The sequence below is a fragment of the Capra hircus genome, chromosome 22 (genome assembly GCF_001704415.2).
Source record: "Capra hircus breed San Clemente chromosome 22, ASM170441v1, whole genome shotgun sequence".
NCBI lineage: Eukaryota > Metazoa > Chordata > Mammalia > Artiodactyla > Bovidae > Capra > Capra hircus.
In genome coordinates, this window is record NC_030829.1 from 31,624,200 (window position 1) to 31,636,671 (window position 12,472).

Consider the following 12,472-nt stretch of genomic DNA (forward strand, 5'->3'; position numbering starts at 1 on the left):
TTTTTCATCATGTATGGCAGAAGCAAGTACCAATAAGAATATATATTGGTACTTGTCTATATGATATATATATATATAAGAAATATATGGTATATCTGATAAATGATACATATGATAAACATATATCTCATTTAAAATAACTGAGAGTATAACTCATGTAAATGTGAAAGAATCAGATTTCACAGTTTGGCTTCAAAAGTGGAAATCTTGTGGACTTCAGCCATCACCAACCTTGGTTGCAGTGGTCAAGAAAAAAGAAAGAAAACATGCCAAATGCCCAGCTTTTCCTGGTAACACTATCAGCTCAGACAAGAAATGCTACAGGTTTCTGGCACAGAGGAAATAAAAAGGCTTGCAAAGTGCAGCTTGTCTTTCTCCTCTTCTTTCCTTCAACAAATATCTGAAGGTCTTCCAAGGGCCCTGTTCTGCTAGACATGAGGCCGGCTTGGTATCTAGAGAGGACTGCACGCCCATCCTCTGGAGTTCTTTACTCTTTGTTGTGCATAAGGAGGAAAGTGTTCTAAAAAAGCAAGAATTGCCAAGTTAAAAATCCAAAATCGTCACTTTTCAACACCTGGAATCCAATTAGTTTGAAAGAATCGTAGTCTCTCTGAATCTATTTAGGATTAATACTCTTTAAGCTGGACCTTTGACAGGCACCAGTAAGAGTAACTTCAATAACTGATGAGATAAAAATCAAAAAGAAGCATTGGAAGACTTATATCAGTATTTTTCAAAGAAACATAATATACCAACAATCTTCAAAAGAAGGTACAAAAAGATTCCCTGGAGTACAGGAAGAAAAGATTGAAATTTATATAAAATTTACCCATCATTTTTATTTTCTATTTTTATATATGTTGTATATTATAATATTGGGCTTTCCTGGTGGCTTAGACAATAAAGAATCTGCCCAGGTTTGATCCCTGGTCAGAAGATCCCCCGGAGAAGGGAAAGGCTACTCACTCCAGTATGCTTGCCTGGAGAATCCCATGGACAGAGGAGCCTGGCAGGCTATAGTCCGTGGGGTTGCAAAGAGTCAGATACAACTAAGCAATGAACACACACGTATCATAATATAGCATCAGTATAGTGACACATGTATGAAATTTATAAGTAAATTAAAATATGTTGAGAGAGCCAGCTTGAAAAAACTTACTTTAGGAGATATGGCCCAAAAGGTCTGAGACCTCTATAATATTAGCCCAGTGTCCTTCCAGGCAATATTCACCATCAGATTTTTTTCAAGCTGATTATATGCACCCCTCCCAAACAGATTTTCTTACTTCTATACATTCCAACCAAGGAGTATCTGTTACTGAAAGCTACTTTCAAACAAGGATATGAGGGTGCCATTTCCTCCTTTAAGGCCACAACTGTCCTCCATTTCCCACAGATGCCACCGTGGCTTTCCACACTCTTCACTCTCAATTCCTTTCTAAGAAATTATTTCTGGCAGCCTATCAAAAGGTCATAATGCAGATAAAGTAGACAGCCCCACACTCAACCCTATCTTTCCTATCCAGCTGCATTTCATTAGATCACACTCTAGAATTCCTCTTTACACTGTCCAACCGTGGAACCTCATTCACATCTAGATGCCATATTTTAAAAGACTGAAAAATCCATTCCTTACAAGGTATAAGTAATTGATATGGCATAACAATATAGCCCACTTAGAGCAATTTAAAAGGAACAAACTTTTATCCAAAACTATAGTTGGTAAAGAATCTGCCTGCATTGCAGGAGACCCATTTTCTATCCCTAGGTCGGCAAGATTCCCTGGGGAAGGAAATGCAACCGACTCCAGTACTCTTGCCTGGAAAATTACATGGACAGAGAAGAGCCTGGAAAGCTATGGTCCATGGAGTCACAAGAGTCAGACAGAACTTAGTGACTAAACCATCAAACCACCATGACAATCTAATGAGAGAATTCAGACATGAGTGTGAAGTAATTGGAAGGATCTTTTTAAAGACTCAAAAGCCTTCTATCTCTACTCGAACAATCGCCCCAGTCACAGGTATGCTCTGTCCATGTGTCAAGATAGCAACACAACAGGTGAGAGAAGATTCAAAAGCCTTAGACTGCCATCACTTAGCAATTACTACATGTCTAGGACATATCAACCAAGATGCAAAGTTTGCAAAACTGTAAAAATCAAGACAAAAGTACCAATTATGATCTCAGGAGCAGGGAGTATATGCACTTGTCATGGTCTAAAAGCCAGCCTTACAAACAGTGGTAATGATTTATGACGGTCACATGTTACTTATGCTGGCTCACCATCCTGTCTCATTTCCTTGAGAAAGTACCCTAATTCCACCCTGAAAAACCAGCCCCTTCACTTTCCATTCATGAGGCAGGTTATGGTGGTGCTACTAACTCCAGACCTAGAAACACAACATGGGTTTGATCAATCAACATACCCATCGAATGGGCTTGTACTCTAAAATGATCCAATAAGAGGCAGCCCAATGCCTCTGACTAGAAGTACTGGGGTAAAAGACCTCTATTTATACTAAGGTTTGAAAAGATGGTAGGATATAAGTCTGGAACTTCCTGGACCTATGTGGAAAGAAAGGCAAACTAGAGGAAACAGTGATGTGAACTGCAAGAAGGAACCGGGGCCTAGAAAGACGGAGGAGTGTAGAAGAAGCCAGCATGTGGATGACAAAGAGCATCTGGATCAAACCATCCCTGAAGCCTTATAACCCTGGACAGCGGATACACTGATGTACAAGGGAATCTCAATCTCCATTTCTGTTTAATCCAGTTGGATGTGCTCTGTCAAACCATAATACATTTTTGCGTCATTTTAGAAAATATCAGTTATTTGTTAAAAAAAAAATCAATGTTTTGGCCTAAGAACTATAGCTGAAACAATCTAGCTACCCATTCTATTTTGCCCTTGTTTTGGCTGATACACTGCCACTCACATTTCCCACCTTTTCAGGGGGTAGACTAGCTTCATGACTAAGTTTTGCTAGTGAGACTTCAGCAGAAAGATCACGTGGTTTGTTCAAAGATTCTTCCTAAAGAGATACCCATTTTGCCATCATGTCTCCTAGAATTTAGTTGTAATGGCTGCAGGTCTAGCAGCCACTTTGGACCATGAAGATGAGACCCAGCCTTAAGGATAGAGCTGGAACATTCCTATCCCCTCATGACCAGACAGAGCTAGCTCTATGAAGGCAGAGATTTCTATGCTTTATTCAGCAGCACCTAAATTCCTCAGTACCTAAAAGAATATTTAGCACATAGTGGGATGAAATAAATATCTATCCAAAGAGTAAATCTGGTATCGCTATCCTAACAAATAACCCACCTCCTAAAATCAGGTAACACTAGAACCTTAATGCTGGAAGACCTTTAATAAAAACCATTGCTGGAGTCATCCAGTGACAGAGAACAGTCTTTTCCCAAAAATCTCAGTTCTAGAGACCAACTGCATTAGTTTAATTATGACAAACTTTTCCTCCATATTTTTAAGGTTTCTCAAGTCAGAATATATCACATATATATATATATATATATATTTTTTTTTTTTAGTAGTAGAGCTTTCTTCTCCCCTAAGCAGTCATCTTATCATCAATAGTAAATCAGATACAAGGAAACCCATTTGATGGACAAATACTATGACACTGGATTAGTCATAGCCACTCAAAAGCACAAAGGAGGTACAGTTTGGATAACTCAGAAATCTGAGCATTGGAGAAATACAATTAAAAGGCCACAGGAAGAAACACCAATTCAGTCAGTATCTGAAATGAAAATCCATTGAGTGGAAAAGAGAAAAGCAGAAGCCACGTACCCAGAATACCTCTGTTAAAATTCCAGCTCTATCGTTTCTCAGCGATAAGACGTGGCCAGGATCTTTCACCTGCCCAAACCTGAATTTTGTCATCTACAAAATGGAGGTAGGAGAAAAGTACTTTTGTCAAAGAGCAAGTATGAGAACTGAATATGCTAATGCAAGTAAGATTTTTAGGACAGTAGTCAGCACACCCTGCAGACAGTAAGTAAATGTTAGGCAATGGATTCTTCTGTGCTGGGCTTGAATTCCCAAATTGGTACTCTGAGCTTTCTAATAACTTGGAACTACTGAAAACTGAAAAATTATTCTCTAGGAACCCAAATTCTTATAAGGCTGCCTTCTGCTATAATGTTTCTTTGCTTTCCTAGAGGAAAATACAAAAGAAACAATTAATTCACAGAGTGTACCCTCCCCAAAAGAAGAGGCAAGAAGAAGTTAATGAGCAACAGCTCAGTGAACAAGTTTTGTCAAAGATATGTGCTAAGAATTTCCTTCTCAGACTTTATAAAGGGAAGCATGGTCCTATGGCCAGTATTTTAGTCAACCATAAAAAAAAGAAATCAATTAAATAAAAGTAATTGAAATTAAGCATTATTTTGGATATAAATTCAAGGATGACATCACCACTATCCTAAAGCTAAATGGCATGCTTTATCCATTTATAACATCCATTAATTTGCTTAAAAATAATAGTTCAAAAATTACTAAGTTATGGAGGACATTCTTGTGTGATATAAACCACAGAGAACTAGTATCTGATTTACAAAGGATAAAATTATAACATTCCTAACCTAATGACATTTTAAATACATAATAATGTATATACTCTGTTCATAAAATGTTCTATCACTTTAGAGAGATGTGTAATTAAACTGTTTTAATGGCATATACAACTTAAAAGTCTATAAAAGCAAACCATACAGCAAAAATAGAACAAGACATTAGAAAACAATTTAAATAATTATAAAGTCTTTTAAAGATGTATCCACTGAACATTAGGAATTTTACCACAATTACATTTACGGGAATTTTATTTTTTAAGAATCAAATTCTAAAAATAGTTCTGCTACTTTTAGTATTTTTCCATTATTCTTGCCGTCTTTAAACACACCTTCACAAGCTGCTGAACATAATGCTTTTCTGACTTAATCAGAACCTCTCTCATGACCCAGGAACGTTCAGTAAATAATTATTAAGCTCCAGAGGTGGCTTTTGCTTAAGTTGATTTGCTTGAATGCCTATTCACTTAGGGACATGGCTTTTAGTATTGTTTTCAAATCTTATCACCTAACATTGAAAGTAAATATTGAAGGAAATGGGGGGGGGGGGGTGGAATAGGAGAAAGCTGTGATCCATTTAGCATTTCTCCATCTTAGTATTTCTTTGAAAGTGCCAATTTCAAACTCGTTCTACATTTCTATGCCAGATAGATGATTCTGATGTTTGGATGTTTTCTTTTCCTCTCAAAGAGATTAAAAAAATCAATATAAAGAAATGCAAATGAAATGTTTATTAATGCAAGTGTACTACTCCACAGTTTGGGGTAGAGAGGAGAGGAGAAAGCAAAAAATCCAAAGTGTCTGCAAGGGGACAATTCTGACCAATGTCACTAAGCACACCCGTTTTCCTGAAGAAAATCCTTTTTTAGTCATCGCAAAGCCCAGCTTCAGACTACCTTAGTAATCATAAATCAAGCTCTGTTCTCACTCAGAGCAGTGATTTTTCGAGCAGTCATTTTAGGGGCATGATTAATTTAAGACCAACATTCCATTTCAAATGAGAAAGCAGAGCTAATGGACTAGCATTTCAATCCCCCCACCCCACAGATTAGTTGTTATCCTTGTCACAGTCACCTACCAGAGGTTACAGCTGAAGCCGATTAAAGCCACATCACAGAGTAACAGTTCCAGAATTTTTAACTCCCGATAAAACCTTCCCTTTCTCTGTTCTCCCCTTAAAAACAAAAAATAAAAAAACAAAACTCCTGCCAAGTGGTCCCAGGATTATTTCCAGAATAAAACTCCACTTACAGATAAAAGCTTTCAAAGGAACAAGGCATGAACATCTGAACTCTAAGCGCCTCCATCTTTTTTCCTTTAAGGTGTTCTGCAAGCCCTTGGCGAAGAGTGAAAGTCAAAGTTAGTTCTGGCACTGGCTGTGTCACTAGGGGTGGCTCCTGATAAGGCCCTGGAAACTCCAATCCAAACACAGCTCGTGCTACAACGGTGCCCGGTGTCTGTCTGCAACAGCAGACCTGTTTAATCCAGTACCTACTGTACCTGCAGGACAAAAAACTGCTGCCTCACCCTGCAACAGGGGCTTCACGAGGACCAAGGCACCACCGGAAACCCAAGCCAGCAGCCAGGCGACACCTGGGATGCTCACTTAGCCCTCTCGAGCACCAGTACGGGTACCGGTGGGGGCTTGCAGTGACTGCGCGTTATTAGAGAACATAAAGGCAGAGGTAATTTTACATCCAGGTGAATTTCCAACACCGAAAAGAACCACAGAATCCAGGTGGGCTGTGGGACAGCTTGTTCCCGTCTCAACTGGGGAGACCTCTGGCAGCAGCTCATCACACAGCTCGAGCTGCTTTGCATCTGTGCAAAAGCATTTTTGGAACTGGAGGTTGCTCACTGAACATGCTTTCCTGCTGACAGGGTCAAGATCTGGACAGCATTCCTTACCCTCAGACCCCAAGAATATAAGGAGTGCTATCCCTTGCTCAGTTTTGGTGGAAATCAGACACAAGCTGCTTCTTACTGTGGGCAATATCTTTTAGGACATCTTTAGCCCATACCTCTGCATATTCTTAAATTGTCATCTAATTAAACTCTGAACTCACTGCAATAATAACAGATACCCTCAAAAGACACTTTAAAATTCTGACATGACAGCGTCAATAACATCAAATATTGATGCAGCTTCTACAGACTCAGCACATTAAAGATGTCCTGGAGATTTATGAAAATGTCTGTTCCTCCCTACACACAATTCAAAGGTCAGAACAAAGACATCTGATATGGACTAGCTGGGTATCCTGGACAAGTTACTTCACTTCTCTGTGCCTGAGACTGTCCTCAAAGTAAACAGGTGGAAAACAGTGCAATCTCGATAAGCCATACTCAAACTTGAATTTCATGCGATGAAGTGATCTTTCTTTAGTTTCCCTTTAATAATGGGAAATATCCAGCCAGAAGTTTCAGACAAGCTATTCCTGGCCCTTTGTATTCTTTGTCCATTTTTCATTTTTTCTTTCAGTGAATAAATATTTATGGAACACCTTCTACATCCCAGGCACTGTGCAAAGTCTTGGAGCTTCAAGTCTAACGGGACACATCTTAAATAATCACCCAAGTATTTAATGTAACTTGTGATAAATACGACAAGGAACTGGGAAAGCTTGATATGTAAGGGTCAGGAAAGGCTCCCCTTAAGCAGGGACCTCTGGGCTTCGATGTGTGTGGGGTGTAGCAGTTATGAATTCTGGGTGTGAAGGGGGGATGGGAGAAGAGTCCTCTAAACAGTGGTAAAACATGTGCAAGAACCCTGAAGCGGGGAGTCAGAAGGAAGCTTCACTGTGGCTGGAGGTCAGATAGCAAGGGGAATCATGCGGATCCATGAGACTGAAGCAGTGGCTACCATCAGACCATCAGGACCTGGGAGACAAGGGAAGAGTCACTGATTTTCTTCCAAGATGAAGAGGAAACCATTGAGAGGTTGTAAGCAGGATCAGATTTGTGTTTCTAGAAAGGTCCCTCTGGCTGCTGTATTGAGAACCACCCAGAGGAGCAACAAGATTAGCTACTGCCATAGTCCTAGTCAGAGGTGACGATACTTCATGGAGGTGAGGGGAGGCGATGAGGGGAAAATGGACAACAGTGGAGAGAAATGGATGAAAGCAGGTAGACTACTGGTAATGCTAAAGACCAATATGCAGAAGGAATGCGGGTGGGGTGGGGAAATCAGATCCCTGATGAAAATAATCGTGCTCATTATTAACAAGTTACTGAGGACTTTCTACATACTGGATATTGTACTGAGTTCTAGCGTTAACAGATGACTAAGATGCAACACTATTCCCCTTACCAACCTACTCCACACCTTGCTTTTCCTCCCTCTAGCACAGTAGAGCAGATGAATCAAGAACACAAGTTTGGGTGTCAACTTATTCAGATTCAAATCCCACCACTTCCTAATTCTGTGACCTTGTGCAAATTTACTAAACTTCCCATGCCCCAGTTTCTTCGCCCGAGAAAGGGGAAATGATAAATGGCTATCCCATAGGTTATTGTTAAAACTGAAGGAAATAATATATGAATATATGTAACATGCATGGTACAGTCTAAGGAAGCAAGCTGTACCCTTGCTCTCTGCCCTCCAGCCACAGTGGAATTTCCTTCTTTGACACATATTAAGCTCTCATTTTAAAAAGTAGCTCTTACGATTATGATTCAAACTGTCTATTCTGGATGCACACCGACTAACCTACAGAACCAATGGAAATTCAACAGAGTAGGGGGGGTGGGGAAATTGAGAAATTTGAAGATCAAAGAAAACAGAGAGGTTAGGAAATTACCAAATCAGAACCTTTAGGTGATGATTTTTTTTTAAAAAGACCAAGCTGGACTCTCTCCCACCTTGGACACTATTTGAAGCTGAATTAAGTTACACGGTTCCCAGTAAGTTTTTGAAATGAAACCCTGATTTATTACATGCTTACACACAGGGAAAATCTGTGCCCTCCGCAGGCTCTCAAATGTTCATCGTGAAACCAATGGCATCAATTCCAGCCATTCCAACAGGGACACCACATGGTGCCAAATTCTCCCCTGGCAGCTTCTGCCAATGACATCACCTGATATTTTGTCCTGGACAATCTACCAACCCAAGGAGGCTATCCATTGACCATTTACATAAATTTTTAAGTAAAATTACTTTCACAGGGCATGTGTTCAACTTATTCATGGTACCTACAGAAATACCTATATCACGCAAATGTTCTTGGGGAATCTCCCTGAACATAGCAATGAAATACCTGTCAGCAAATGGAATAAAGCTTGACATACACCTCTGACAAAAGCTATAAAATTCATGAAACGTTACATACATTTCCACAATCCTGTCCCTCAAGCAGTCACACAATCATTTAACAAATGTCTTCTGAGTGGCAGTAACCATATCTGTTCAGTTTACCACTGTATCCCTAGAAGATAGTAGAATAAACAATCCACAATTGACGTTCAATAAATACATTGACAATGAATTAATCTATAATGTGTAAGCAACTCTCTTGTTCATATATGTACTATTCAGATATATATGCTAAGTGCATATACACATATAAATGTATATGTGTGCATACACACAGACACATAAAGAAATATATACACACAAACCCTAAAAGTTAAATACAAAATAAACTGGTAACAGAGACAAAGGAAAAATAATACTTTTAACATGAAACACTGAGTGTAGAATAAAAATATTACCTGTACTCCCATATAATTCAAATCTTAACTGCTACTCCTTGCCCCAAATTCCAGCAAATCAACTAGAGTCATCAGAATTCTTACTGACCTTTTCCAAAGACAACTGTAACAAAAATGGAACTTAAAACTATCAAACATCCAAGTGACAGCCAATTTTTTTTTTTAACTAACTTTGGGCCTCAATCTTTTTGGAAGGAAAAACTCAATCACTATGTTGAATGAGTTAGAGAAGAGATAAGAGGTTTTACTTGTTATCCTGTCCAAAACTCAGCTGAAGAAAAGTAGAACCACTCTTTTAACACAGTTAGAATCCTTCTTATTTTATTTGGGTATCAAATGTTTTATTTTCCCCAAAGCACATCATTGTCTTACATCTTTCCTTCTGATAGCTATTGCTTTTTTCAATAAACTACTTCTCATCACCCTAACAATAATTAACAGTTGAAGACATCTAATACATGCCAAACACTATACTGACTCATGAACTACCTGCTACATACAATTTAGGAAGCATCTACCCATAATGTTTCCTTATGATCCCAGCCAATGGTTCACCAAACCTGCATTTCTATCAGAAAGACCTAGGGACCATTCTTCCCCCATCATCCCTTTAACATCAACTGAGGAGCATTTAAAAATACAAATGTCAAAGATCTTCCCCTAAATAAATGACTGAATGAGACTTTCCAAAACATTGTTTCAAATTCCAATCTTTTAAAAAGATTCTCATAAAAGACTAATATGAAGTCAGGCTTCAGAACCACTGCTATGTACCGTATTTCAACATACATAATTATATATAATATGTTCTATGAAAATTATCTCTGCAAGAGTGACAGGAAAATACCCAAGATTCTCAAGTTCCCTTTATCTGTTGAAATAAGAAGTCTTTACTTGTATAGTCTGATGGTGTAAAGTGTCCGCTTGGAATTATTATACAATGGATATGCTTTGAATGTTAAGTGAAAGTATTATGAGGTAATTAACAAGTATCGTGAAAGTGGCTGCAAAACTCAAAAACTTCTGTCCAGAGTAACAAACACATCTGGCTCTTTTCCCCACATGCCATCATGCTCACATTTTGGAAAGTCAGATGTCACCAAAAGGCCCTTCTATTCAAACATTCACTGATGTGGCCAGCATTTGAGAGATGTTTCTCAGTGCTGTGGGGAAGATAAAGAAGAAGATATGAGAGCTTCTGCTTCTCTGGGGCTCACCCCAGGGAAACGCCAAACTCACATACACAGGCCCATGGTTAAGAGTTAGGAGTGGGGGACAGAATGGCAGTCTCAGGGGTTCCTCTCCACCTTTCAGATGAGGCCTCATGGGTTTTGTGCCTCTTCCCCAGGGAGGGCTTCCTCCCCAACGCCATCCTACCTAGAGAAGCAACATCCACTTCTGCGTCTTACTCTCTCAGCAAATGCTTCTTTTTCTGTAGCACTTAATCCCACTCATAACCATTTGCTTTGTTTGTTTGTTTGTCGCTCATCCTGGAGGGAAGGGTCCTTCGTATGTATTACATTCTCAGTGTCTGGCATATGATAGGTGCTCAAAACACTTTTGTTCAGTGAACGATGGATGAGTGGATGAGTGGAAGGAAAGATGAACAGAAGGGAGAGTGACCAAATAAAAAAAGATCAGGTAAGGACGGAGTAATGAAATGTAATTTGATGATAGCACTTAATTAATTAGGAAGTCAACAGGCAGTAGTGCAGCTCACGATTGTACACTTTTCATTTGGAAGCTTCCAGTTGCTGAACACAACTTATTTTCATGGATAAAGTACGAGGATACAAAGCTACAGGAATTGGCAGCCCAGTAGTTCTAATTTGAAAACACTCACAGCAGGACTGAGGGAGATTTTTAATGACTATGTGTCTGCAGAAATAAGTGTTCAGTACCACTCAATCAAGTTTATCTTTTTCATTCTGTTTCTTTCTTTTTTTTTTTTTCCTACCAAGAACATAATCTCCCTATAACAATGATGGGACAGCATCTTCTGAAAGACTGCTCATTGTACCGAGCTCACAAAGCCCTTTAAGGGCGAAAAGGAAAATGCACACAAGACCAAGATGACCCCAGGTAAATTTAATCTAGGCTCCTGTTGCCATTATCAAAGAACTCTTTAGATTTAGAGGAAAAAAAAAATAATGCTTTTCCAAACTATTTAGAAAACTCTGTCCTGAGAATACAAAATATAATCTACAAAAAGAGGCACTTCAAATGCTGGCTGAAGTAAACTTTTAAGCAATTAATGAAGGGAGAAATATTTGAAATAATAGTTGGTCTTTCATAAATAATCAATACAAGAGATTAGTTCCTTACCTTGAGCTCTCTGATATTATCTGTTAGAGTTCACTTCAAAAGAAATACTTGCTCTCCATTAAAGGCAATTCGGAGGCTGTTTCTTTGCTATCTATCAATGGCAGTGGGGTATTTGCAATAAGCAGAACATTATCCACAGAAAAAGCCAAGTTCGTGAGGCAACACAAACTTGAAGAAGGAAACACGGATGGAGATTATGCCACTTTGATGGCATTTTCTCAAAAAAGAAATTTAGTAAAAATGCAATTACTTTCCTTATCAAGGTAAATAAATAGAAAAAGATAAGGCTGTTGCCGTGGAGGCAGGGGTGCAAAGTTATTCACACCAGGATTTTATAATAAGTCAAATCTTCCACTTCAGGACTTCAAAATCACTTTGAGTGTTTTCCTCTCAATTCAGTGGTGAACTCTTAACTTATTTAAAAAGAAAAATACAAATTTCTCTTTCACTGTAGTAACTCTTTTCTTTTTTTTTTTTTTAAGTAATTAAACTGAATAGCAAAGAAGCCCATAGAGTCTCTGCTTATCCTAATGGTGTTGAGAATGGAAACAGGAGGGTGCGACCCTGTGGTCATCATGAAAGACATCAGTTTCATTCTTCTTCCCTAGAGTCAAGATATTCAAATATGTTAAGACAAATTCAGCTCTGACAAGTGGCCTCCACACACCCTCTGGGCTGAGGTCCTGGCTACGGAGGCAGGTGAGTCCTCCCTTCCCCAGATTCTCACTCAGGATATCAGCAACTGAGAGAACCACCTGACCCTTTATGGCTCAAGGGGAACTGGAAAAGCGATGAAGACAGAGAAGACACAGGCACTTTGCCAATTAGCCTTTCTGTT

At 39.0% G+C, this 12,472-nt stretch overlaps 1 protein-coding gene across 7 annotated transcripts in view; it reads right to left on the reverse strand.

Annotated features, from left to right (window-relative positions):
• Window positions 1-12,472, reverse strand: part of MITF (melanogenesis associated transcription factor) — a 230,901-nt gene that overhangs the window by 99,509 nt on the left and 118,920 nt on the right. The window contains exon 1 of one of the 7 annotated variants that reach the window (XM_018067159.1): window positions 10,388-11,089. The exons of 5 other annotated variants lie outside the window; for them this stretch is intronic. Coding sequence is in view for 1 of the 2 variants with exons in the window: in XM_018067158.1 (XP_017922647.1) it covers window positions 5,848-5,903 (56 nt within the window). In the remaining variant the exon portion in view is untranslated. Of the gene's footprint in view, window positions 1-5,847; window positions 6,809-10,387; window positions 11,090-12,472 lie in introns of those variants that run through there. One more of the 7 variants, XM_018067158.1, reaches the window with a different exon arrangement.